Genomic DNA, 27,053 nt, shown 5'->3' with positions numbered 1-27,053 from the left:
TGTAAAAATCTTTGTCGATCTCCTAGTGTTCACTGTAGGCCTGTTATGGTTATTCAGAATTCATAAGGCACGCGGTGAATGCCAAGAGCAGACAAATTCCAACAAATCATTCAGAATTATTTGATAATTTCAAGTGTACAGGTAAGTCGTGAAAGTATCACTTAACTGGTTTTAATTTTGGACAGTATAATCCAGTTGAACGTCTAAAAAAATAATAGAAATTAATTTATGCAAATACATTCCCCCAGTTTATAGGGAAAATTCATCAGTCTAACTCGTTTGAAAGGGTGGCTAATTTAGTGAGGGTGGCTTAATCAGGTACGGTGCATATTTGATCAATCGTAAATCCACCCTTTATTTGTGTACACGTCCGCTCGACCACTCTAACTATTGAAATATTTTCCAATGGACGTGTAAATGGATAAATTTAATGACATAAATTGAAACAACTCTTGGCAACAGTGCTTGTTGATTGTCAAATGTCAAACTTATTGCCCTGATGTAACTCTTTTTTAAGAAGTTTTTCAATTGTATGATTTGTGTATTGATATTAATATTGTTAGTCAGTTTTGTTCTTAAATACTGTAAGTATAAGTAGGTTTAAGATAAATTTGTATTAAAGAGGATTTTTGTTATCAATAAAGGCTCCAATCAACGAAGTCTAATAAACCGGAAGCTGAGATGTTTTTATGAGATTTTTTGGTAAGTATTTAGCTGTCAGCTACATTTTATTAACACTTTTTTTAAATCTTAGTGTAGGTATTTATTATTTTTATTATCCGTAATTGGAGAATTAGAAATTTAAACAAAATTTGTCTGACAAGCGTCATATTGTACTAGTCTCCTATTGGTCCAAAGTAAAATCCCAGCTTCCCATTTTCCACCAATCATAAGCTTTACGATGAATAGCAAACCATCGCTCACGGCTCACCTAACCTTGCTTTTTTTTTGTATTTACAATTTACAGTTTACACTGTTTACAGTAGTTAAAGTTTGTATATTTTAGTTTGTGAAAGTATTTCTAGTTCGAGTGATATTCAAGAAGTTTCTACGTCAAATTGCACAGGTAAATGTTTAGTTAAAACAATTGGAAATTAAGACTGTGTGTAAAATTGTGTTTTCATCAAAGTCAAAGATCACCCAAATGTTTGATTTCCTTCTCAACATTCCGAATTCTGTTGTGTTTTAGCATGTTTAGTGCAAGAACTCGATGGCAAACCAGTATATATTTCCGTCAATTTTCGTTCTAGTTAAATGACATAAGTTTTGCCTGTTTTCACATGAATTTCTTTGAATTTTTGTATTGTCAAAACAGAATTAATTCTGTACTATGTGTTTTGTTGCTGTCCAATTCTAATTCTAGGGCAATTCCAAATAAGAAAACAGTTGGCAGTTTTTTTGTGATTTTGTCACTAATACTAATATTGCCTAGATATTGAATAGTGAATATACTTAGAGGTATTTTGGCGTCAGTGTTTACATTATCTCTCATTTTAACTCATTCTGATAAAACTTTAGCCAAAATACGCCTTTTGTTTTGTTGAAGCTCCCTCAGAGCTACTCCACGTCACCTGAGAGTAGATCACATGACCATCTGCTATCAACTGTCAGTTACGTTCTATTGGATTTATATGTGCGCAGTAAAGTAATGCTGGTTGGCATCAAAATAACCAGCTAGAGTCGGAATTAGATGTTTAATTTTAACTTTAATACACATAGTTAACAGTAATCATAGTCCAAAGCCTACAAGTCTTTTAACATTACTGCTTAAGGTCAGTTTTGTAAGTGACAGAATCCAGTTTATCTAAAATTTGAAGCTTAAACTATAAATAAAATCAGCATTGACATCTTAAATATAAAGGACAAATATTAAATTATGAAGGAGAGTAATACGTGAGTAAACTTCTTAGACGTTTTGCTTTCAGCTACCATATTCAATCAGATAATTTGACTGACCTCACAGACCATCACAAGATAATGTTATTTGATGCTGTATGCTGCTGTCCCACAACATGGCTGATCTCCTTCAAAGTTACGTGAGTAGAAATGACCTATAACCGCCATTTGCACCATCGTACTTTAAGCAAAACTTAAGTTAATTGTGGTTTAGAGTGTGACTTTTTTCACCTGTGCTGTCACAGTCTGACCCCAGACTTAACAGCTCAGCTTACAATATAACGATGCAAAGGGGGGTTTGACTATTTCAGGATTTGACAGCAATCACGGCGGATATCCGTCAAAATCACGTGTTCTAGAATGATCTATATGCAGACGAGAACACTTAACCAACCAATATACAGTTAAACCTAATGACGTATTCGATTGGCAAGTTTGGTGCAAAACTAATGTATCTGTATCCTGCTCCATCAAATGTCATTGAAACAGTATGGAAATACACTGGTTTTGCACTAAACATGCCAATCGAAAACGCCATAAAATTTGTAGAATTTAAATGCAGAAAATGTTATTTGTAAAAGCACTGTTTTGAAAACAAAGAGAAGATCAAAATAATTTTTGGATGATATTTGAGGAAATAGTAAAGATTTTTGATTTTAGGGTTTTTTTGTTAAAATAAATAGTATTATAATAGAAAAAGGTGCTTCTGCAGATACACAGGTTTTTACATTTCTTGTGCAATTCGTCGTTCATAGGTTTGGTAGCATCTTTCTAACACACCCTGTAAATTTACTAGACTAGAATCTGAAAATAAGACTCATTTAAATCAAAAATCTATTATTTAATCCAAGTTAGCTTTATACCAGATATTTGAAGTTGGTTATTTTGCTGCTGGTTGTACTGGAAATTGTCATCGTAATCATCATCTAATTTACCAGGATCGGTTTCATTTAAGATTGAATTTCAACCTCCACGTTGAATTAACCGTGACAATTTTCTTATGAAAATGTCTAATTAGTTTGCATCCCGCCTGTCATCATTTTACAAATTTATAACAGTGGTGTCATCAGCATAAATGTTTAGTGTCAACTGAGTCTGATAACTTGAATGGGGGACATCGTGAGATGTAAAAGAGCAAACAAAGAGAGCTAAAATCCTTACAAAGCGGCAACGTCGTAGACGAGCTCGCTCTCTGGAGAAGGGTACGTGATCCCAGGGGCAGAGCTCCGGGTTTCGGTGGCTGCGACTATCGATTTCCACTCCGGTTGCCATGGCTACGGCCTTTCGCGGATAAAATCTGGCCAAGCAACGGGCATGTTTTCGAATAATTCGTAAGCTCATTTATAGAGCGGCTTAAAATTTTAACAGCGTATTTCCGCTCGTCCGAATGCGAATGATGTTTGTACAAAAAAAAATGGTTGATCAGGGAATTTAAACATAAAAACTTTACAGTTGTTTTGGTTTAATAGCTTTTTCAACGTTTTAGTTACTAATATTTTTTTCTCTTCTGGGAAAGTCGAATTCAGCCAAAAATTGTTACTTTTCTACAGTTAACATAAATTTAATATGATGTTTTGATTATAAGCTTTTGGGTGTGATTTATTTTAGCATAAATAGTGAAAAAATAGAATAATTTATGTTTTATCTTGTGAGAGTTTCGATAATTATCAATAGTAGTAAGTCTGCATATTAATTCACATTCAAGTTTGCTGTTTGGTTTGTCCAATTGGAAATTATATAGGAGGAACAGTCTGTAGGGCCTTAAAGTCGTTATGTGCATGATAAGTAGCTCAAAAATGGGGACTGGGATTAATAATTTTTGTTGTTTATCTTTCCATCACCTAAAAAGTAAAAACCCTTCAAAATCAGATTTGTTTAAAATGTACAACCATTGAATTTATGAGTCTGTCATAATGCCTACTCATAAAATTTTCAATTAATTATAATCATTCAATTAACTTCGTTTGAAAGAGAATGTCATAAAATGTTAATACGCCCAGGGCGACATTCGCAGCATCATCCAGGTAGATAGAAAACTTGTTAGCGGTTGTAATTAATTTTCAAATGACAACACAAAAAGAGATTAAAAGTATAGAAAGGAAAATGCGGAAAACAGCGAAATGGGAGAGGGTTCCGGGGGGCGGAGCCCGGGCTCCCTCGGATGTGGGCGGCACACTGTCTCGCAGCAGCCTGGTCGTCATGGTGACGGGATCCCGTGGCCAAAGTCCCGGGATATTGATCTATGCCGGGTGGGAGCAAACTTTGGGATACATCCATCCTCGGAGCAGGCTAGAGTATTGACGGGCGAAAGAAAGTTTGCATTGAGCTTAATAGGAGGCTGCACGGACTTGAAAATCGAATTCGCTAAGTTGACAGCCCAAAGCAGATTTTCTTCTGTCACCCCATTCAGAAATTTGTACAGTAAAAGTGCAAAAAATAAAACAACTTTAATGTTTTTGTAATATTTATTTAAAAAGGAATAAAACTATTTGTAATAAATAATATAAAACTAATGATAAATCCATTTTTTCAGGTTTTTACTGTGACAGTTGACACAACATGGCAACGCCCCTCATTATCCAATGGGACTGAGGCTGCACAGTGGGTAAAGTCATGGAGATGACAAAATTGGTAGAATGTCCAGTGGTAGACAGTACACCTCTTCTTTCAGCCGTCTTATACAAGGGACAGAGGTAAGTGTGTTTTTCCACCAAATCCTCCCTTTTGATAGGTGTAAGCCAAATCTGAAAATCAACTATATTAGTACATAGGACAAATTCATATCACATTTTGAACACACAAAAAACATATAACTTCTGACATAAAGGAAAGTAAGATTTTTGATTTAAACTCTCCACAACTAGAAATAATGACTTTTCTACGTCTTTTAATGCGAAGCTGGGTGATATTACGTGCAGCTTCCGGAAACCCCGACAGGAAATGAATAGTGGCTGCTTTGTAGTCGAGTTTTAGGACTCCGTAATAGGGAGTTTCAAATATTGTCTTCATTTAAATTACCAACGGTTCACCACATCCAACAGGCAAACCAGAACAAGTTTCCGAGGTTTTGGAATTCTCAATTTCAAACTTTCATGCAGGATGAAGGAATTTATTTTTAGTTGTGTAGGTTTTAGTTAAACGTTTAAAAAGTAGAAAACTCACATAGGGAACTACATCGTACAACACTTTGGGCAACGACTCGTCAATAATCATTTTCTCTGGGTTCCACCTGGCCCCGTCCAAAAACAACCCGTAGATGATCACGCCATCTTCAGGGGGTTTGTCAAATTTCGACTCTTTCATCACCTGTCAAAAAACTGTTTTTGCATTTTGTTTATAGTAAAAAAAAAACGTTAAACCTGGTAGTCAAAAGTGAGTAAGTCAATGGGGATTGCGTATTTCCTAGCGAAATTTTGTTGGGCTCCTGTTAGAAAAGCTTGAGTGAAAAAGAAGCCGGACAGCCAAAAGGTTACTGGAGCACCGTCGTCCATCCATTTCTGCACATATTATCATTATTGTGGTTGCGTTAATTTGTATTTAGAGGATAGTAAGAACCTGTAAAAATAGTAGTCTGGCCAGGAAGTCACTAACATAACTCCCTAAAGGTTTCAAGGATGGGTAGGACTTTTTAGCCCACATTGCCGGTATTCGGCCAGTTAAGATGCTAGTCACCACTTCTTCCAAGTCCAGGGACATTACAATAAGACCTGAAATCCCAAAACTGAAAATTCTGACCGTAAAATTCAGTGGTGAGACCTTTGATCGCTTTTTGCACGTTTTTCAAACTGTTTCGAATGATAGCGAGCAAAATGTTGAAACGGTTCATTTCCTGGACCAAAACCGTGTTCATACTTTGCGAATAGGAAACCGGAAACTTTTCCATGGCCGCGTCCCGATCGAAATCGTTCGGGAGTTGATCCAGGATGGCGGTGGCCACGTCCATCACGATTTCGTCCGGGGATTTCGACGAGCTCGACGACGACATTGCGTCCTAAATCATTACAAATGTTCTCCGAATTCGGTTTTAAAGAATAAAAAAAAAAAACAGTTAAAAGGGTGTCCCAATGTTCAATTAATGTAATATGAAATCCGACTTACCCGTTCGAGTAGCTAACATAAAAAGGCAAAACAAATCATGTTTAATAATTTGTATACAAAGTGAATCTATTTTCTTGAAACTAACCCAATTTAAAGTTTCAAGAGTAATAGATTATTTGTCTACAGGGTGGTCCAGTTTTAAATGTCAATAATTCACCATTTGACAGCTAATCAAAAAATAAGTTGACTTGCATTATGTCATTTTTCTGAAAAACGTTTCCTAAGGATTTAAAACTGAACATTCAAGACTTGTGAAAGTCCAAATTTGTACTGAATAGTCTAAAAACTTTTTTACTACTAGGAATGGTCTTATGATTTGCTTTCTCAGACTGCCATCCTGGTTGAGTGTCTAAAACTGGCATTCAATAACTAAAAAAAGTCCGGAAATCAAGACAAAAATTGTATTGTGCATGAAACTCATTTTTTACTACTAAAAATAATATAAAAGTTGACTTTTAATGCTAGAACTGACTTTACTAGGACTAAAGAGAGTCCAAAAGTATATTTTCAAGACTTTAATTGGTGTACAACTCAATTTTCTGGACTGGACAACAAGTCTAGAAGTAAATTAAATTTTCGGACTATTATCTATAGTGAAGAAACTTGAAATAACCTTTTCAAGACTATGGTCAGTGGACACACTGGATTTTAGGCCTGATAAGCCAAAAACTTTGTAAAGATAGTCTTGAAACTCGATTTGAGGCACTGAAAACAGCCTTAAAACACATAAAAGTTTATTAAGAAATACCCGAATTTTTAGCACTGAGGTGTCTAGAAGTCGATTTAATAGTGACAAAGCTTGGAATGCCATTTTAAGTCTATGAAGATTGTAAAAATTGTTTTTTAAGTTTGCTATGTCAATAACTTGGTGAAGATAGTCTTGAAACTCGATTTTCCAAGCTGAAAGCAGTTTTGAAGCACTAAAAATAGTCCAGAATTCGAAGAAAATGAAAAGCAAAGTAAAAAGCACGAAAAGTTCGTTTTCAAGACAATTTTCATGAATCTAATGTCAATGTCCTGCATCTAAGACTATTTTCAAGACTAAAATATTGAAATTTGTCTTCAAATTATGAAAACTCATTTCAAATGCAAATTTTAAGCTTCTGATGTCACTTTTCATTAGTTCAGTCACATTTTGGGGTTCAAGTCAATTTTTAAGGTTTAAATGTATGAATTTGTAGTAACAAATTCTAGAAAAAGTAGTTTTTATGTCTACAAGTCAAATTTGAGTATTAAAGTCTCTTGATTTGCATGAAAACTGGTTACAAACACAATTTTTAAGCTTCTGAAATGTTTATCTTTTCTAATTCAATTTTCAAAACTAAAGTCTTTTAGTTTGTCTGGAAACTATGAAAACTGGCTACAATAATATTTTTTAAACTTCTTAAGTGAATTAAGTGCTTGTTCCAAATTTGATCAATATTGCTCCAACGGTCTGACAGTTATGACAAAAAAAAACGATTTTTTAAACAGAAATTTGAAGGACTGTATTTTCCTTAGGAAGCACTTTTCAGGAAAATGACATAATGAATGTCAACTTATTTTTTAATTGGCTATGGATTGGTAAATTATTGACATTTAAAAGTGGACCACCCTGTATATAAAAACATGAAAGTCATATTTTACGCAACTTACCATCAGTTGATATAAGTCCTAAATGTGGCATGGTAAACAAATATAATTTTAAATCAACGAGAGTAAAAACTAATTAACTCACCAGTCTGTCCTTTATAAGATGCACGACAAAAAAACAAATTAATAAAGAAAAAAAATAGTCAACATACCTAAAAATCATTACAGGAAACAATATAAAACCCCCCACTCTCCCCTTTTATCCGGTAAAAAAGGGTGTAGGTACAAAAAAAATAAAATCGCTTTAAAGGAAAACATCAAAGGCAAAGCAATTGATATTTACCTGTGTGGAAAGGGTGCTGCTAAGCAACAAACTAGTTTCCTGCTGATCTTTCATTATGTCTGCGTTCTCATTCATTCCGAAAACTTCTGGATGAGTTATTAACGGGAGCGTTTTTGTGTAACTCATGAAATCGTCGTAATCGACCTTATCAGGACAGTAGTAAGCCCCTACAAATTTTGTTTCAATTGAGTTTCGATCAAGTGAGACGTTAAAAAATTACCAGTAGGGTCAAAAGGACAGTTAGGAATTTCCACCACTTCTTTGCAGTAAAACTTATGTAAAATGGTGTTCAAAGTTCTCCGGTCCCAGTCATCGGTCACCCTTCCTCCATAGTTGCATTCTCCAGTCAAATATAACAAAGCATCGAATTGAATGTCCTGGAAAATAAAGTTGATAAAAATATTCCTCTTCTAAGACAAAATACTAGCCTCATATTCATTGAGGAACATCTGAAGTTGCATCACGCTGATTCTTAAATCAGTCTCGTTAAACTCGTAAGGGATGTTCCAGCCCAAAGGGCCGAATTTCCGTCTTTCTTGCACCGTCGCGTGGAAAAAGCATAAACTGTACAACAGTTTCTTAAACACGGCTGATTGTTTGCAATTCTCGAACCATTCGAGATCGGAGATTGGATCGCTCATATACGAACGGGTAATGTTGGCTCTTAGCCCTTTGGGCGGTTCGTTGGTCATTTTCACTCCGTTTTGCAGCACCAAGACGGGAAAATCAGCCGAAGGATACGATGTCAACCACAACCGGAAATCCGGATGCGTGGAATCGGGCGTTAAATTCTCGCAAATCTATGATTTTCATTTAGAAAACTTAACAATAGCCAGGAAAGAACAAACAAACCTTTTCTAATGTGGGCATAAAACTTTTTGCCAAATGACAGTTTTGCAGTACGACCCAGGTGCCGTTCTTTACGCCGTCGTCGATCAATTTGACCGCGATAGGTCCCTGCCCTTGACCTAGGGAAAGGGCGAACAGCCTGGCTGCCCCAAATCCCTGATCGTCGGCGAATTTCAGCAGTAACGCGGTCGGATCCGCTCCGGGGGTTAAAATGAAGATTAAGGGGATGCAACAATGGGAATCGGCGAACGAAGCGTTCAAGTCGAAGGGTGGTGGCTCGACAAACTGTTTTCCCAGATGTTCTGAATGAAAAAAATTTATGGTTTTCCTAATTTGCCAATAATTTGATTAATTACCTGTAACGAAGTCTTGTACAGCGGGAACGATTTTATCGAAGCGAATGCACCTTAACACCAACAATTTTTGTAAAGAATTAAGTTTGTCGTCCCAAGGGTTTGGTAGAGGCTGTTTCTGTGGTTCACCCGAATCGAAAATCACTTTCCAGTCTTTTTGATTTTTTGTAAAATGATTTATTATACCCCTAAAGTAATACCAGTCGATGAAAAATTAACAAACCCTAAAAGAACGAATAGAAGCGAAACTTACTTAAAAGCATCTAAATCATTAAGACGACATAATTCGTCCCATGACTTGGTCACCAACCAATCAGAAGGATTTACATTAGGATTGTCCAATCCCACCCCGCCAGTCAAAAGAAACATCCATTCTGATGAGTCGATTTCGTCTCTGCTTTTCATCAAATTAATCACCAGCAAAAGTGAGAAGAGCAGTTTGTCTTTTTCGAACAAACTCCGGCATATATTTGCGTACAAATGATACGTGAAAACCTGCAACAATAATGTAAGCGCTAAACCTTAAAAAGTGTTCTTTTAATTTACTCGTTTTAAGTCGTCCAGTCTCATTTGAACGTCTTCGACTTTGTCAGTGTTGTCTATGGTACCGCTAAACAAACTTACAAACCACACTAAGGAATATTGGTACATGGGGTCAATGTTGGCTAAATCGGCTATGGTGAAAAACAAAATGGCGGCATGGACTGCTATAGGGGTATACTCTAATCTTGCCTAAAATAATCTGTTATATTAAAAAAAAATAAAATAAAAAAATGTACGCGTACTTTGTCTATTTGCTTCTCTGTCACTTCTGCCACCGCCTGTTTGGCGGCTATTTCATTGGACAATTGCTTGGACGAGCTTAAAATAGTCACAGCAGTTTCGTCCTCCAAAATGTTGCCTTGAGACGAGCTGAGTACTTCAAGGATTTTGTCTTCAATTTCTTTAAGAGATCTAAAAAATATATGTCACGAGTATGAGTTTTCATTAAATGTTGGAGAGTTAAGTTAACCTCTTATTTTCCGCTCCTTGAATGATCAATGCGTTTTTCTCGGCTTCCAAGTCTGGACGTTCTTTGGCTACCACAATCCCCAACAGCTGATCTTCTAACCCTGCACTGGTGATAACAAAGTTAACCAAAGTGACTTTCACCGCTACTTCAGGTAGATAGTGAGGATTGCGTAGTTTAGTGGTGATGTACAATCTGCATCAAAAATTCTTTTAAAATGTCTCAGAAAAAAAATCCTATACTAAGACTGACTTAAAATCGGGACAATACTCAACCACCGAGTCACCAAGTTTTAAGCACATGGCCCCACCTTGTTTAAAAGTTTGTTGGCCTAATACTGGCTCCAAAATTGGATCTAGTTCCTGACCAATATTTTCCAACAAGACCTGAAATGTAAACATTACAACCCTAGATAATTTAATAAGTTGGGTTGGGTTACAGGTTGTCCAAATTGGATTGCGTTCTCCAGTATTCTCACGTAGTCCGGTTGGTTCAGTCGTATAATTGCCAAATTGTTCTGCCTTTCCATATTTTTAATCCATTTATTAGCTTGACCTTGAGGGTCTATCATAAGGGCGTATCTTCGGGCATTTCTGTAGATAGAAATCATCAAAATAATTGTCTAAATGTAAATATGAAATAATTACGAGATTATTATGGCGTTTTCAACACTGAAATTGTCGGTGGGCAGGCCAAAAATATTCCATTGCCTTATCACCACAGGTTCTCCCAGGATGGCACTCAACTGGAAGTCTCTGGTGGTGACTATACCGTAGCCAATTAGCTGGGACACCCATTCCTCTATCTGTCTTTGTCTGTATTGCAATATGAAAGCACCCAGGTAGGCGACTACTCCAGCAGATACCAAAATGTCTCCTGTAAAAAATATCGTCAGTACTGATTTTTTTTGGAACCTGTAAATGCACCTACCAACCAACATGTTGTACCGTTCCCCTAAAGCTTTAGCGGTGGCCTTCCAACGTTCTTTTTCTCCTCCCAGACCACCAATCAGATCTTCGGCTCTTTGCAACTTCAACTGACACAAATTGACTTCGTCCGTTAATTTTTTCAATTTTTTGGTCTCTTCACTTAGACGTTCTTCCAGTTTAGCCACCTAAACGATTGAAACATCAGTAATTTTCTTCTCATGTTTTATAACAGAAATAACCTTTTCTCGAGCTTCTCTAAGCTGTTGACGTTTCACCTCCAAAGATGCCATGGCAGTGTTGAATTGCTGCTCGGCTACGGCCAAAGCGGCTTTTTTCGGGGCCACCACTTTTGCCACTTTATCGTACTTGGAGATAGCGATAACCCATTTACATATGCCTATTAATTAGTATAAACGGTGACTGATGATAATCAATCAAAATTACAAGACAAAACATACCTTCTGCAGCTGAAGAAGCTGATTTAATTTTGTCCGGATCAAAGTTTTCATCATTCAAAATTTGATCCTTCAACTTGGTCATCACTTTGGGCGGAATGTTATCCTTGTCGAAGTTTATAAGCCCTTCCAAAAATTTCATATCACCTAGAACCTTCTTGGAAGGACCCCAATAGTCCTCCACAGTACCTATGCCACTTGGCGCAGGCACTTTGTCGGGTTTAAGGTCCTTTTAATGATGAAAAGTCATGGAAGTGTTACAAAAAATTGAAGATGCCCATACCTTTAAAATGCAGACAGCCTCCATGACCAATTTCACCCCTTTAGGGGGATTTTTCATGGTTTTTACTATAGTGATATCAGCGGGGGTGAGGGTGTTCAACGCAGTCAGTGCCGCATTCAAAATGGGCATAGCCTCGGCCATATTTGCTTCACATTCGTCTTTGATTGCCTGTGCAGCTTTAGCTTGCTCATTTGCTGCCTGAATGATACACAAAATTACAGTCGTAATTTCAAAAATAATTAATTCGGAACTTACCTCCTCATCAATCATAACAATTTTTTCAACTTCAGCTGCTTCAGCTTTTTCACTCTCAACAATCTTGACTGTATCTTCGACTTTGGCCTGAGCCACCACCAACTGCGGTTGTAGTGCTTCGAGGGCGGTTTGCATCACCGCCACTTCGGAACCAGCCGATTGCAGTTTTTCTAAACCAACTTCGTAGCGTTTTTGACCTTGCAGCAGTTCCCTAAGTGTGAAATTCCACAGTTACATTGACTTGAACTTTACACAAACTCACTTTCGTTTATTGGTAAGAAAAGTTTTAAATGTGCTAATCATTTCTAGGTACGAAGTGGGGGTGACGTAGTTGTGACGTTTTAGTCTTAAATAGTACTCTTGGGATAAAGCCTGGGTGGAGACGTGGAAGACTTGGCACATATCAATGCATACTTGACGCTCTTTGTCTGTGAGTTCGATTTCGCCTAAAAATTTCTTGGCTACTGCTAGCAGGGCATCGTCAGGCCAACTCTATAAATTATCCTTGTAAAACAGGAAGTAACTAGTTTATTTTAGTTACCTGAAACCAATCAATAGTGCAGCAGTTAACTAAGGCTGGGAACTTCCTTATGCGATTTCGGAAACTGTCTCCTATTGGGCTCATGGCCAACACAATGTGCAGTTGCTCCCTCACAATTTGAACAAAGAAATTATAAAGAGCCGCAGGGCTTCCGTCTGTTTGCATAGACTTGTCCCTTTGTCTATCCAATTGTCTCATCTTTTCACACAGTTCCGCTTTTTCGTCCGAGCCAAACAAATTTGGCACTTCTCCGGAGTTCATTAAATTGCTGACATCCTCTAGAAAGGCTTCTTCTTTGATCTGAGTGTCAGTGAAGAGGAACACACCGTGCTGATCAGAGGAACTGGCTTTTTTCAAGATCAATCTGATGTCGTCTCTCCATTCGTTAACGCCATATTGTCTGGTGATTTCTACTTGGAACATCTCATATTCGGAAATGTGAGCGGCAAGGCGTGTTAAGGATTGACGTCCTGAACCGCCAACCCCAACGCATAGACCATGACTCCTTGGTTGGAGTAAAATTCGACACAATTTTGACAAGTGTTCTATAGCAAATCTGTGACAAAAAGTTATAATATCAGAATCGGAAACTGTTAATAGTATTACCGAAACAGAACAAGATTCATAGGTTTCTTAGACATATTGTTGTATTCATTTAAATATCCTTCGGTGATGTCTCTTAACTGTTCCAAGTCCAGCACTTCAATGTAGTGCCTCTGGTCGGCTTTAGGATTGGCAAAGTCGCAATAAATCAACTTTCTTAACTCAGTTTCTCCTATCTGAATTTTTGCACAAAAGTTAAAAGCAAGTACTTTATCGCACGGTAAAAACTTACGTGAGAACTGTCTGGTGAAGCAAGTCTTTTAAACATTTCATCCAAGTCTTCCTCAAGGTGCTCTTTGCAAACCTGTCTTAGAGCTTCGACTATCCAAGCCCTATCACTGTCGTCCACCAATCTGTCGTAATATACTCTCAGCACTTCGTGCACCCACAGTCTTTTCATAGCGGTTAGATCTTCCATAGCTTCAGGAACGGATAAGAGCACCCCCTAAATGATGATTTCGAAGAATATAATAACTAACGAAAACATTGTGATAAAACACTTACTTGAATAACTCTGGAAAAATCTCTCAAATTGAATAAATAATGCGACTTAGCAGGGGTGGGGAGGAGATTAGCACGAGCCAGTTTGTATGTTTCTAGTGTTGCAAGCACTATTTCTTCAATACAGGGATCGAAATCTTTTGAAAAACCCCTGGAAAGGAAACTTTATACTTTGCATCTATTACTCAATTTTAAAATCACCTGGTGTCCAAATGCCACAACATAATTCTACTGAAAATACTAATCAAAGTGCCTTCAGCAAACTCATCAATGCACAAATGATTGAAATGTCTACTGAATCTGGGAGTGATGGTGTTACCCCCTCCACCTGGAGGACACATTGCGCACATAAACTGCAATCCAAAAATTACTACAAACATGATTTTTTAGTGGGAAAATCGAAACCTGAATGTCTATCAGCTTCATGGGAACCACTTCCTTCAGGTCGTACCACATATCGTGGTCGAACCATTGTCTGAGTAATTCTATAGGAGGTTGTGCTCCGTAAATTTCCTTGAGAGGCATGTTTATATCGTCTACGAAGATGACGCACTTTTTGGTAACTGGAGGACCGAAAACACCCTTTCTTCTTTTATCCAGTTTGGCCATTATAATGTTTTGGGTCTGGTTGGCTGTGGTTTGAGCCGAAAAGTTTACAAAGAGAGGGATGTAGGTTTTAGTGTCGTTTCTCTTCAGGAGAAAATCCTGCAAATAATATTGATTAATTGAAAAGTCTTGTTAAATGCTACTTACTGTGATGTAAACAGATTTTCCAGTTCCAGTTGGACCAATAATCATCATGGGTTTTTGGTGTTGAACCAGAAGCTGCATAAGTGCAACAGCCCTTATAGACTCAACAGTTGGAACAATTATTTGGTTTACAGGAATATCTCGGGGAATTGGTGGTGCGTTCATTAGTTCATCAGACCAGAGTTTCCATTTGCCTTTTCCCTATTTACGCAACTCAGTACTGAATAGCTGTGTAGTTCAAGCACTTACCTCTTTAATAAACTTATAATCAAAGACAGTTTCCCCAACTGGCAAAGTAAAAATGTAGGGTTTATCGGGTTTGTTGATTTCAAAAGGGATTCCCAATTCCTCTGTAACTTTAGGGGGAAATTCCCTTTCCAGCAAACCTCTGAACAGCAAGTTGAAGTTGTGTCTGCTGTTATTATCCAAAGTGCCACCCATAGACCAGATACAAGAGAAAAAGAACGACCCTTCGATCTGCGCCCTAACATCTAAATCAGATACTTGCTCTCTGTATTTATCATCATAGAAATCATCCATAAAACAGTCAAATAAATTTGTGGTTGCCTTCACTAGGTTGTGGTCGGAAGTGGTTGCAATTTCCTGTTGGTATAATATTTAAAAATTGATTTTTTGTGTCAATTTTATGGCCTAACCCTAACTCCCCCTTTTCGCAACAACCAAATCAACGGTTTACAAAACCGTACAAACAAGTTGAAAATCATGGACTTATAAAAGTCATTGTTGATGAATGGAGGTAAGGTGTTCAACCATGAGGTTAGTAACGGTTTCCAACCTAAAGACTTTGGTTCCATGTAGATCATTCCACATCTAGAAACCTAAAAAACAATTAATTGTCCAAAATATGGTGTGAGTATGGCCTAATATAGTTACGGTAGCTGGGGAGGCCACGTCTAAATCCATAGGTTCAAATATTAAATTAGTGGAATTGGACAGCTGGATAATCTCCCCAGACATTAGGCACAATTTTTTGTTGTCGTCTAGTACTGTATTCATGTTTTCAATCCAAACAGCGTCGACTGGTCCATCAAAAATTAACCATTTTCTATAAAAAAATAGTGAGAATGGGGCAACTAGGACGGTCTGAACAACTACTTCTAACCTGTCTTCACTTGTGGACATTGCAAACTGCCTAAAACTAATAGCAAGGATACCATCGGACCATTCATGGGACACTGGGTCAAATTGTCCGTATAACTGACCCATGGTAATTGATTTTGGGTTCATAATAGTGTAAACGGCTCTGTGTTCATTCATTACGCCCTGTAAAATCGAATTTGTTTGTTTCAGCATTTTGATGATGAATATACAGTGCGTTTTTTTTAACGCGCAACATAGGATTTCACGTGTTAAATTTTTAAGCCCATGTTAGACCATGTTATTTTGGAACTACAAGTATAAAACTTGACGGGTGGCTGTTTCGTACCCTGAAGCTTAAGTAAGTTTACCAATTCGGCCTAAAAAGTGTTAAAAAGCTTGCAAAAAATCATCTTTTTTCGAAAAGGTTTTATCGTTTCATACTCCCTGTATGCATTGTTGTTCTTTGTTGTTTTTAATACTGGCACGGCAGGTAGCAGGTAAAATTTGACGTAGAAAGTAAAACAGGGCGATCATTAACTTTATATCAAGAAAGTTAAGAACAAAAAAAGTATTTTTATAAGTGAATTGTTCAAAGTGACCTCCGTTTGAAGCCAAACAGTATTCCAAACAATCATAAAATGCCCTTTTGACGTTCAAAAAATGTCGGGTCGTGATGCAGTCAAAATATGTCACTTTATCTGCTACCTGCCCTGCCAGTATAAAAACAACAAGGAACAACAATGCATACAGGGAGTATGGAACGATAAAATCTTTTCGAAAAAAAATGATTTTTTTCCAGTTTTTAATCACTTTTTAGACTAATTTGGTAGACTTACTTAAGCTTCAGGGTACTAAAGACACACCAGTCAAGTTATAGACTTGCACTTCCAAAATAAAATGGTCTAACATGGGCTTAAAAATTTAACACGTAAAATCCTATGTTGCGCGTTAAAAAAAACGCACTGTATTTTAGGGACAACTTACTCGTTCTTCGACAAGGCCCAAAGCGTCCCCTAAAACTCGATAAGAAGTCGTTTTACCAGCAAAAGGCATTCCAACAATCATCAATCCGTGTCTGACCACTATCATTTCGTAAAGTTGTTGGACTTTTTCCAAAAAGAATGGAACACACTGTATGTTCCTGACTGCGCACGTATCCTCCACCGCTTTGTTCAGTTCAACGTAGTCTGGTTCTGGCAGCACAACTCCAGGAAATAAATCTGAGGTAATACCCTACAATTTTTAATTTTTGTACTGGTAAAAAAATAGTTAAGTGTTGGAAATTGCCTGGAAAAGTGGGACGTCTTGATTTAAGAACTTGGCTAGGTTAATGTCCTTAATGGACCTCAAAACTAGAATGTCCTCTTTTTCGTCTGGGTAGCGTAGTTTTAGGGCACCTGCTGCTCTTAGCACAGATTTTACGGCTCTCATACCTACACCAAATCTGTGCCATGGTTTTTTGTAGTATTTTTTTTTTTTTGAACCTACCATAATCGTAATGGCATTGTGACGATAACTGTTCAGAGCACAACCTGTATGTTGCTACAATTTTAATAGCCAGTGGCTTGGCTATCAGAAAACCAGAGGCGTACAACTCAATTTCGGAAATGAGGGCATAATCCGGTACCATCATAGCCACGGATCTGAACAGAGCCTTCAGATTGTCAGGCAACTCAGAACGTCCGGCATAACCTTGTAACCAATACAGTAACTAAAAGCTCTAGAAACTAAAACAGAAAAATACCTGGATTCATTGTGATGAATACGGCGCAACTCGGATCCAAATTCAGTTCGGTTCCTTCGAAAAACAATTTTTCCTGACCGGCATTAATGCCTCTTTGTATGGTTAAGATTTGTTGGGCCACCACTGATAAAACTTCGAGGTCGATTCTGTTGAATTCGTCAAAACAGGACCACGCTCCGCAAGAGGCAAGACCCTATAACGTTTACATACCTAGATTTACAGGAATTTTTACTTTTAAAGCAAGTCAAGCACTTGTCCCCCTTTTTTGAGTCACCATATTAACAATCTGTATAATTTGAAACTCGTTTTGACAGCTTAAAAGTAAATAGTAATTTCTGGCTATATAAAACAAATATTTCTGCAATTTGTTTATAGTGTCAGTAAAATTTGAAAAACTGTTTTATAAAGCTTGCATTTGAATCAACACAAGTTTCTGTATGGATCATTAAAACTCAACTAATATGCCCCCACAACTCACCTTAAAGAATTTTCCTAAAGCTATATAATCCAAACCGTCTGAACAATTAAACACCACACATTGTTTAGCCACAGCTTTCGCCAAATCTTTCGTGGTTTCCGTTTTGCCAGTCCCCGCCGGACCTTCCGGGGCTCCTCCTACAATGCCAAACATTTTTTAGCAGTGTTTTAAGAGTAATATCGTACACAAACCTAAATGCAAATGAAGAGCCCCAAACAAGGTTCTGTAACAGCGGTCGGTCAATGGGGTGACCACTAATCTTGCAGTGTTACCCAGATATTCGTAACCGTATTTCAGTGTTGAGTTAATCATTGCAGTTGACATTTGATTGTCCTTTAAAAGTTGTGTTAACTACTAAAAAAAACTAACAAGCGTACAACTTTTACCTCCCAGTAATAACGCAATTGACACAACCAGTTAAAATCGTGGATGTTTTTAATTCCAATTTCAATCATTCCGGCTAAGACGTCTCTTTGATGCACGTCCAGTACTACCAAAGCTCCTGAAAATGGTTATATTTAATAAAACCAAACACTAAAACTCAGGAATATCACCTAAGGTGATGCGATTTTGCGTGTTCAATTTTCCACGCACCAAATCGACAATTTTAATGATTTGAGTGCTGCATTTTACTAAATACTTTTGTAACGCCGTTTTTCCACTCTGAATAGCTTGAGTCACTTCAGTTGTCCAGTAGGTTGATCCCACCGATTGAATGCATTGTCCAGGCCATTTAAGTACCTAAACCAAGTGATGTAGCACAAATTCCGTGTTATTTAAGCTTTCCGTACCCAACTCTCTCGAGGTCTTTTAGGGTAATCATCGATAGATTTGTGGACCATAATGTGAACAGCTTTCTTCATGTCCACTTCCAATTCGGCCAGCCATTTTTCCACTTGCCCTCTTGCTAGGGCAGTTTGGATGACGTCAGGTAATGGGACTATTTCACCCTCACTTGATCTCATTTCAGTTACGTCCATATCAGCTGTGAATGTGAGTTTTGCCATTCCTTCAAAGCATTTCTTAAGGTGAGGTTGGACTCTAGAAATAGAACTTCGTTAAGTATCTTGCTATGTTGGTCAAAACTGTTACCTTGTAGGGTCTTTGGTCTCTGACAAAATCTCCAAAAGCTCATCATTGGACAGGAAAAAGAATCTAGGGAAGAACAAACGCTTCTTCTCCAAGTAGTCGTTTAAACCACGCTGGATCATTTCCAACAGACTGTTGCACTTCTTTAGTCTTTCGCACATCTTGTCAATCTCGACCACGGATAAAACTTTGGGATCGCCAAACACAGTTTTCATAGTATCGCGCCATATTTTATCCACAGCGCTGAAACGTCTGCCCTCCTCAGGCATTTGCTGCTGGATATCCGGAGACGAGAAGATGGGCTCCAAATACATCCAGGTTGATTGGACTTTGAGCCACTCGTCCAGGATTTCCTGCAGCAACTGGAGTTTACTCTCCCATTGACTGAAATGTAACTAGTTCTAGCTTTTTTTGGTATTAAGTTATTTGATTGAAATATTACAAAATTTCTTTCTGAAATGGTTTGATGTACGGGGAATTTTTCATGGTTTGCGTTTTGACTATGTGATCGTCCAGTAGTACTTGGATATCATCCACTGCGGATAAAATGTAAGTTCCTGTATCTCTGTACACTAAAACAGTAAACTCCAAGTCGGCCCATTCTCCTATCATCTTATTCAGGTTCTTCTCCAGGTTGTTTTCTTTGGTTGCAGCCTCTGATATGGCCTCAAACTTGTCAATGTAGTCGTTCAAGCCGTAATCGATGATTTTTTCCAATGTCAAGTCGTCATCCACTGTACAAAATTTACATTAAGAATATGTGGTTTGTTTTGCGAATAAACGTACCTTTAATAGGAAATCCTACTATTTCAGACACTTTTTCCCAATGTCGTTCTTTCATTCCAGGATTGCCCAAAGTTTGGATGATCGGCATGTTTTCTTTGAAAGCTTCGATTTGTTCTCTCACCTAACAAAATGATTTGGGATTTGCTTAAATGAATTGCTAGTTTAAGTTGTACTCTTACCGTGGTGGCCAAATTCAATGTGGCTGGCTTATCAGTGAACACTTTCTCCAATTTGTAAATATTCCGGTAGCAAGTGCCCACGTCGGTATCAATTTCTTCCGGATCGTAGCTACCCACTTTAGATTTCATCCAGAGCTCGTGCTTATCAATAAAACCAGTAGCGTTGTCGTATAGTTTTTTATAGGGGGCTAGTTTATCGAAGATTTGCTTTCTTAGGGGATACTGAGAGAGTTCGAGACTGAACGCTGCTTCTTCTTCATTGAATTCTTCTATTCGCTGCATTGCTTGCATTAGTCTAGATGATTGGATTAGTTAAACCAAATGATACAGTTGTGGTGGTTAAATGTACCTGTCATCCAGTTTGGTGGCTTTCTTGTGATACCTAGGCAAATCTTCCACGTTACCGTTATACTGCATTTCGTCCACCATTTTTGCGTAAACCTCCAAGTCGTCATTGAATTTTTCGATTTTAGTGGTCAGCAGCACTTTGAACTCCTCCATTTTTACGTCCATCATCTGTCTGTTCTCTTCGATCACTTTAGGCATATGCAGATACCTTAAATTTACAGTTTTCAATCATTTTTCTGGGATATTATTCAAACCCTTGTTACCAGTGGAAGGTAACGTTGTTTTGTTTCATTTCCACCGGGGTAGAGATTGAATGGTCCGCTAAGAAGAGCATATAGTCCATGACCTCTCTCAGTCTGTCCTCCATTTGATACAAAGTTACAGTTTCCACTTCTGTAATGTATTTTATTAAGTCCATTAGTTCTGCAGTGTTTTGGGGTATTGCAAGGGCCTTGTCGGATATCGCTTGGTATTCTTCACCCAATCTAATTTTACAGAAATGTGTAAAAGCTGAATAAAAGCAATTTTGACTACTTACTGTTTGCACAGTTGTTGATACGTTTTGATACACTTCTGTATGAGTTTGTCACGAAAACATTCGGCCTGCATTTCTAATGCTTTAACCAACTCGGATCGGTTCATTTCGTACATCTCCATAGTGATCACGTGTTCGGTGGCAAACGGAACAGCATCCATAATTAGTTTATACTTCAAAATCTGATTGGCGTACTCTTCCAGTTTGTGATCTCCCGCTAAAAATTTCTCAATTTCTTCCTCGGCTTCACCATTGATCAGAGGCATAAAATCGTCAAAATCTTGAACCCTCAATTCAGGTCCAATGCGTTGATTTTCCAGCAAGTCTTTAATTTGCTTCTTGTAGTCGTCTATCATTTCATCTGGTATTGTGGGCTGAAATTTCGGTTATTGTAGATTTACCTTTATAATGTGATACTTTAGAGACCTTAAGGCACCCAACTGGTTCAGACCAGTCCAAGTACAACCTGGACTCAAGTCTTGGAATATCCAGCACAGCGTCCACTATAGAGTTAATTTCGCGGATTAAAATATCTCTAAAACTTTTGAAAGGAGGCTCGAAAGCCAAAATGTTGACTCTTTGTACCAATTTAATTTGGAAGCCTTTGTTAGAGTACTGGAAAGGATAAAGTTACCAGAAAGTGGATTAACTACCAAAAAACATACTTTAATATCTGTTATGTACTGGAGGTAGTCGTACAGAGATTTCATGCATAACGTTTGCAACTGATTGGTCATTATTGTAGCAACGGAATTGAAAAATGATTTAACTCGTTTCCGTTTTGCTGGATCTGGTAGCTTGTTCTTTTTGGCTCCTTGTAGGAAAACGTCGGTGACGGCATAGTAGTATTGGTCGAGCAGAATACTTTTGCAGTTATCAATGCTTTTGTTGCAAACGTACTTGAATTCTTGAAGATCAAAAGCACCCTCGTGTTTTTTTAATAGATTGGTGTCAATTAGACGAAGCTTTCTGTGATTATCAGTGTTAAAAAGTGAAAAAAATATTATAATGGTAATTCTTACCTGAAGCGTGTATACCAAATATCCAACAAAACAGACAGACAAGGATTGATAACGTGCAAATTTCTTTCCATTTTGTGTTTGGCGTAGTCAAAAGCCGGCCTGAAACTATTCCCAATCTGACTCCTTTCGATTTTGAAAGGAGAAGCGTCATCCTGCACCCCAATTATGAAAGCAGGGTCCTGAAGAACGAAATCTATGATGGCCTTTTTGTTGGCCATCATAAAATCCTCTTTTATGTCTTCGATGACCTTTTTCATGATTTCTTCCCATTTTGTTAGACGCCTTGGGACCAAACATAAAACCTGTGTGAATGTTTTAATTAGTTATTGGTTTAATTTTGTATTGTGTTATAGTCTTGGTACTCGATTTAGAATTTTTTCATCCACAGGAGCCACATGAACAGTGTCAACGCCGTGTTTGACGTAGTAGTAGTAGCGGAGCATCTGTTTCTCTTCCTCTGATGGAATATCGTCAATTTCCATAGTATCATCATTACGAACGTTGACAATTAAACTGACTAAACGTTGCCTGAACTCCTCTCTTTGCTTCCTCATTGCTGTGTAAGATGTTAACTGCTTTTTCAGTTCATTAGCTACAACACTTTCAAAATTTGAATTTGCTTCGGTAAGGATGGCATTAAAAACCTTTTCGTTTTTCGGCTGCAAGTTTTTTGCGGTATTTTGGATGGGCTGAAGCCAAAATCGGTTTCAGAATTTCAGGAGGTAAGGAAAATATTGACCGATCTTGATAATTGTAGTCCGAAGGCAACTGTAGTCTAGGAATTTTTATATTCAAATCCTTTCTGGCTTCCAGTTGAGCTGTCTTATCGGCGATTCTTTTAAGCAATCTATCTCTTTCCACTTCTCTCCCCGACATCTGATAAATAAGTAGAAAAATGTTAATCCAAAATGCATTCATACACTAAGGAAAATAAAACTCAGAAGTGCAAATTTATAAATTTATTTCAGCTAGGTAATTTCCAAAATACAAGCAAATAATTTACTATAGGAGGTAAAAAAAGGATTTTTCTTAAATAACATGTCAATAAAAGCATATAAATACTAAGTTAGAGTCCTTTAAGCTTTGCGTAATCGGACAAAAAAGTGTTCTAAACCATGAAAATGCATTGACAGTCCTCTTAATAATACAAATCAATTTCCTTTTGTTTCTTGCTGTTCAAACTTGGGATACTTGGCCTCAACATCCGCCCAACTCTCTTTACTATAAGACAAGTTATGCACAATGGTTGCAATTTCACTCAAAGGAATCCGCACTTGATTCATCGAGTCTCTCTCCCTCAAAGTTACGCTGTGTGGTTCTTTGAGGGTGTCAAAATCGATGGTGATGCCGTAAGGTATGGCGATTTCATCTGTACGTGCATAACGGCGTCCAATCGAACCGGAACTGTCGTCCACTTTATGAGAGACATCAACTTTGGTAAGGTCGGCTGATAGTTGTTTTATGAAGGGCACAAAGTCTTGATTGCCGCTTAAAGGTAGGACACTGCATTTTAATGGAGCCACTATAGCCGGTAGAGATAAGTAGGTTCTCTGTTCGTCGTTTTCTCTTTGTTTAAAATTGTGCTCGAAAATTGCGTACATGATACGTCCGATTCCAAAAGAGGGCTCGATCACACTAGGGGTGATTTCTTCCACGTGGCTAGTTTTTTGGTAGCGCTTTACCTCGATATGGTTTTTAGATAAAGAAAATTTTTTCCCTTCAATGGTTAACTCATATGTCCCAGTTGAGTTCAAAGTTGCCTCCAACTCCTCCAGGTTTTTCACGTTTAGCTTCGCCAACTCCTCGGTGATGATTTTAGCATCCTTCTTAAACTCCTTGCCTAAATTGGCCTTATCTGGAACAGCTTCGAAAACGTCAATGACTTTAGGGACGTCCAGCTTTTTCTCCGCGACTAATTGAACTCCCGTAGCTCGAGTGTGTTGTGTCAAATCATAGGCGGACCGATCGGCACATCCAACGCATTCAATCCAACCATAACTGGTTAAACATTCAGCATCCCAACAATCACAAGCATAGTGGGCCATTTCATTAGACATGTGCTGCCTGAACCTCAATCTAGCTGGATCCACTCCACTTTTAGTCAAAAACTGTTGGATCCTTGCCATAAAATACCCCAGAGTCTCATTAGCTACTAAACCTGTAGACACAGCTTGACCAATTGGAATTCTTTCAGCAGGTTTCCCATCCATTTGATTACAAGCTGAATATAGTAGCAAAACTACATCTTCAACTTGTTGGAATTTAGGATGTTTCTTGTCATTAGGGTCACAGAAATGTTCAATTTCTGCCATGGTAAACTCACGCACCCGTATCAGACCTGACCTTGGAGAGATCTCATTTCTGAATGAATTACCTATTTGAGCTGCAGCAAATGGTAGTCTGCCTTGATTGAACTCCAGTAGTCTTTTAAAGTTCACAAAAATACCTTGGGCAGTTTCAGGTCTTAAAAATCCCTTAATTAGCCCTGATGGACCAATTTGGGTAGCAAACATCAAGTTAAACTCTATAGGCTCAGTTAAGTCATTATTAGTTAAAGGGCTTTTCATTGAGAATTTCTTCATTACAGCAGCCATTTCTGCTTTGGTCATTCCATCTAGTTTGACCACAATATCCTGGCATTCAGCTTTGACTTCTTCACTAGTCTTTTTGTCTGCAGCAATTTTTTCCAAGTGAGCTTTAATCAAGTGATCCAGCCTGAAACACTCTCCAGTTTTCACATCTTTTACCATCAGATCAGCAAATCTGTCTACATGTCCTGAAGCCTTTAACACAGGCTCTGGAGTTAATATAGAACAATCCACTTCAAGCATGTGCTCTTCAAGCACAAAAAACTGCCTCCATGTGTGTAATAAATTTGCTTTGAAAGCACATCCCATGGGGCCAAAATCAAACTGTCCAGTTATACCCCCATAAATAGCAAAAGACTGGTCATAAAAAAATCTTCTCTTTAGTAAATCCTCCATTCTAGCTCTATCAAATGTAGAATTGGGGGCCAACGCCAACTCCTTATCCTCCAATACCTTTTTTCGCGCCTTTAACTCAGCTACGGCCTTCTTGACGTCCAAATCAGGGGCTCCTTCTGCTTTCAGTTTACGCACCAAATCACCCTGTTCTTTAACACTAGCTCTAAGGGGAGCCAGCACCTTTTCAATTTGCGGATCACCCATGTCGGCGTAGTACAAATTCAATTTGATTTTCCGGTTTGCTTTGTTTTTGCCCCACTCGGATTTGTGGCACGTTGATACGCTTAGGTTTCGCACTGTTTGGGCCGGAAATATGGGTTTGTTGACAAATTTTAGTCCGGTCACTAACTGACGTAAGATTGCATGAAGTTTCATTTACGTTGCCACGCAGCTCAAGTGATTCAAAACGTGAAAGGGAAAGGGGACTTTCCTTTTAATTTAAATGGGGCTTGCGGGAAACACCTAACCTCAAATTTGTTCAGCTGATCTGACGTCTGTCATCTGTCAGCCAATAATGTTGCACTTTTTATCGATATCGATAGTGTTTTATTGTAAATTGTTTTATTTTGCAGCTGCAACTCCCCTCGTTTTAACTTCTTGCACTTAAGTTTTTAATGGTTATTTCAAATTCGGATAAAATAATTAGAATAAAAGCGAAAAGTCAGCGACAAATCAATGTAGACGTGAAACCTAACCAGTTTCCTATATCGATACTGAAAACCATTGTTATCGACGTTCAAAATTTGAGGTTAACAATAATTGTCAAAAAAAATTATTTAACATTTAACAATTTCAAAAAAAAAATTAAATTGCCGACTACAAACAGTGTTTTCAGTATAACTACTAGAATAATGGTAAGTTGGTCTATAAAACAACGTTGTCTTACCTTAGTTCTGTCTTATTCAGAAGAAGTAATTTAGTCTGAAACTACACTCTACATGTTACATGTTTCTGCTTGTTACTATTTTACAACTTTATTTATTTTCTATGGCAACCCTCTTGGTTAACCCCCTTAAAAATTGATTGGTAATGTTGGGTCGGTGCTAACAGTATAGTAGGTAACAAGGATGAAAGAGAGTAGGTATTTGCAATTCAGTCAGCCTGTACTGTGACTATAAAATTTTTTTTAGAATATTCTGGTTATTAATTTTTGAGTAAATACAATATTGAGCAACAATAATAATTAGATGTGCTTTATTTTCTATTTTCTAGTTTGCTCTAAAACCTTTAGCCAAATTCTTCCACACGTCTTCACGCATTTTTGCTGTTGAAAAATCTGCTCTGGCAGCTCTGAGAAAGAAAACTGGATATACATTTTCAAATTGCAAAAAAGCTTTGGAGTTGCACAATAATGATGTGGCAAAGGTGGTAAATGTTACTTTAAATGGCGGACAAATTGGCAAAAATGGGTTGTTTTATTAGGCTGAAGCATGGTTGAAACAGCAAGCTCAAGCTTTGGGATGGTCGAAAGCAACCAAATTAGAAGGGAGACAGACCACGCAAGGTCTGGTCGGCGTTTCCGTGCAGAATGACAATGGTGTTTTGGTGGAAATCAATTGCGAAACTGATTTTGTCGCACGGAATTCTGAGTTTGAGAATATGGTTAAAGATGTTGCAGAGACTTGTTTGAATTATTTGAAAAATGGACCTAGCTGTAGTCATGTTGTTTCAAAGGTAATTTGAAATCTGTTGATTAGGGTGGTTTTTATAATATTTTTTTAAACCAGATGAAACTGGATGGTGATCAATTGCGGTCACTAAAAGCCAGTGATGGTTTAACTCTGGCTGATAAATTAGCTCTTATGATCGGCTCAGTGGGCGAAAATGCTACCTTAAAACGTGCAGTGGGGGTGAAAGTCAGTAATGGAGTTCATTTAACAGGTTACAGCTTTACTTACTTTACTCTAATATTTGTAAATTAAAATTGATGATATAGGATACGCACATCCTTCCGGAAAAAGTCAAAACTCGGTGCTGTTAGGCCGAATTGGGGGCTTGGTGGCCGTGAGAAGCGTGAACGGGGACAATCCCCACATCGAACAGATTGCAACCGGACTGTGTCAGCATATAGTGGGGATGGCCCCGAAAAACATCGGCAACATCGACGAGAACCTTAACAATAGCAAAAAAGAAGAAACAGAAGACTTGATTCACCAAGAATATCTACTGGATGATAGTTTAACGGTGAAAGAGCTGCTGGATTCGAATCAAGTGGAAGTGGTTGACTTTCAAAGGTTTGAATGTGGAGAAACCATTACCACTTTAGGGGAGACGCCATTGGATGCTGTTGAAGTTTGTCAGTAAGAAATTAAGTTTGAATTTTTAAAATTGCGTATTTTTGACTCAAAAA

At 37.8% G+C, this 27,053-nt stretch overlaps 3 protein-coding genes and 1 long non-coding RNA gene across 5 annotated transcripts; 2 read left to right on the top strand and 2 right to left on the bottom strand.

The window, feature by feature from the left end:
- The first annotated feature begins 473 nt into the window (after positions 1-473).
- On the top strand, positions 474-4,640 carry LOC145733761 (uncharacterized). 2 transcript variants are annotated; one of them, XR_014179264.1, is made up of 4 exons: positions 474-584; positions 645-702; positions 1,926-2,036; positions 4,430-4,640. It is a non-coding gene; the product is annotated as an uncharacterized LOC145733761 (long non-coding RNA). The 2 variants fall into 2 exon arrangements; XR_014179265.1 differs by lacking the exons at positions 474-584; positions 645-702 and adding an exon at positions 925-1,066.
- Positions 4,343-25,756, bottom strand: Dhc36C (Dynein heavy chain at 36C). Its single transcript, XM_081986721.1, has 56 exons — positions 25,590-25,756; positions 22,364-22,595; positions 22,082-22,311; positions 21,720-22,021; positions 21,363-21,666; positions 21,124-21,312; positions 20,701-21,071; positions 20,426-20,647; positions 20,164-20,370; positions 19,815-20,109; positions 19,636-19,756; positions 19,292-19,583; positions 18,853-19,233; positions 18,552-18,801; positions 18,315-18,501; positions 18,147-18,262; positions 17,952-18,093; positions 17,761-17,897; positions 17,283-17,475; positions 17,027-17,230; positions 16,826-16,971; positions 16,523-16,771; positions 15,561-15,721; positions 15,332-15,503; positions 15,094-15,276; positions 14,687-15,040; positions 14,441-14,638; positions 14,093-14,392; positions 13,889-14,040; positions 13,691-13,838; positions 13,419-13,631; positions 13,190-13,362; positions 12,584-13,139; positions 12,305-12,534; positions 12,043-12,253; positions 11,788-11,985; positions 11,508-11,733; positions 11,289-11,446; positions 11,051-11,234; positions 10,768-10,996; positions 10,560-10,713; positions 10,373-10,506; positions 10,124-10,315; positions 9,897-10,065; positions 9,658-9,843; positions 9,365-9,606; positions 9,115-9,299; positions 8,762-9,060; positions 8,338-8,709; positions 8,130-8,286; positions 7,910-8,076; positions 5,653-5,887; positions 5,452-5,603; positions 5,256-5,393; positions 5,059-5,202; positions 4,343-4,640 (listed from the first exon to the last, which is right to left on the bottom strand). The coding sequence occupies exons 2-56, from the start codon at positions 22,593-22,595 to the stop codon at positions 4,434-4,436; spliced, it is 11,949 nt and encodes a 3,982-aa protein (XP_081842847.1). The 5' UTR covers positions 25,590-25,756; the 3' UTR covers positions 4,343-4,433.
- GlyRS (glycine--tRNA ligase) lies at positions 22,664-25,208 on the bottom strand. The gene has a single exon (XM_081986733.1). It carries the CDS (start codon positions 25,076-25,078, stop codon positions 22,871-22,873), a length of 2,208 nt encoding a protein of 735 aa, XP_081842859.1. The 5' UTR covers positions 25,079-25,208; the 3' UTR covers positions 22,664-22,870.
- mEFTs (elongation factor Ts, mitochondrial) lies at positions 25,398-27,053 on the top strand. The gene is made up of 5 exons (XM_081986739.1): positions 25,398-25,557; positions 25,916-26,068; positions 26,126-26,377; positions 26,431-26,584; positions 26,640-27,053. The coding sequence occupies exons 1-5, from the start codon at positions 25,555-25,557 to the stop codon at positions 27,005-27,007; spliced, it is 930 nt and encodes a 309-aa protein (XP_081842865.1). The 5' UTR covers positions 25,398-25,554; the 3' UTR covers positions 27,008-27,053.

This window comes from Ips typographus, linkage group LG9, assembly GCF_016097725.1.
Source record: "Ips typographus isolate SLU linkage group LG9, UJ_Ityp_2.0, whole genome shotgun sequence".
NCBI lineage: Eukaryota > Metazoa > Arthropoda > Insecta > Coleoptera > Curculionidae > Ips > Ips typographus.
Note: the sequence above shows the minus strand (reverse complement) of the source record. Positions and strands in the feature narration are given on the sequence as shown.

Bases quoted from the DNA above. Each gene is read 5' to 3' on its own strand.
- Dhc36C (XM_081986721.1), bottom strand. From the start codon at position 22,595: ATGTCGGGGAGAGAAGTGGAAAGAGATAGATTGCTTAAAAGAATCGCC. The intron at 21,313-21,362 runs GTATGTTTTTTG...TATCCTTTCCAG, and splicing joins AGTACATAACAGATATTAAA to TACTCTAACAAAGGCTTCCA. The intron at 13,363-13,418 runs GTAAGTTTTTAC...GCAAAAATTCAG, and splicing joins CTTCACCAGACAGTTCTCAC to ATAGGAGAAACTGAGTTAAG.
- GlyRS (XM_081986733.1), bottom strand. From the start codon at position 25,078: ATGAAACTTCATGCAATCTTACGTCAGTTAGTGACCGGACTAAAATTT.
- mEFTs (XM_081986739.1), top strand. The intron at 26,069-26,125 runs GTGGTAAATGTT...TTGTTTTATTAG, and splicing joins ACAATAATGATGTGGCAAAG to GCTGAAGCATGGTTGAAACA. The intron at 26,378-26,430 runs GTAATTTGAAAT...TTTTTAAACCAG, and splicing joins GTAGTCATGTTGTTTCAAAG to ATGAAACTGGATGGTGATCA.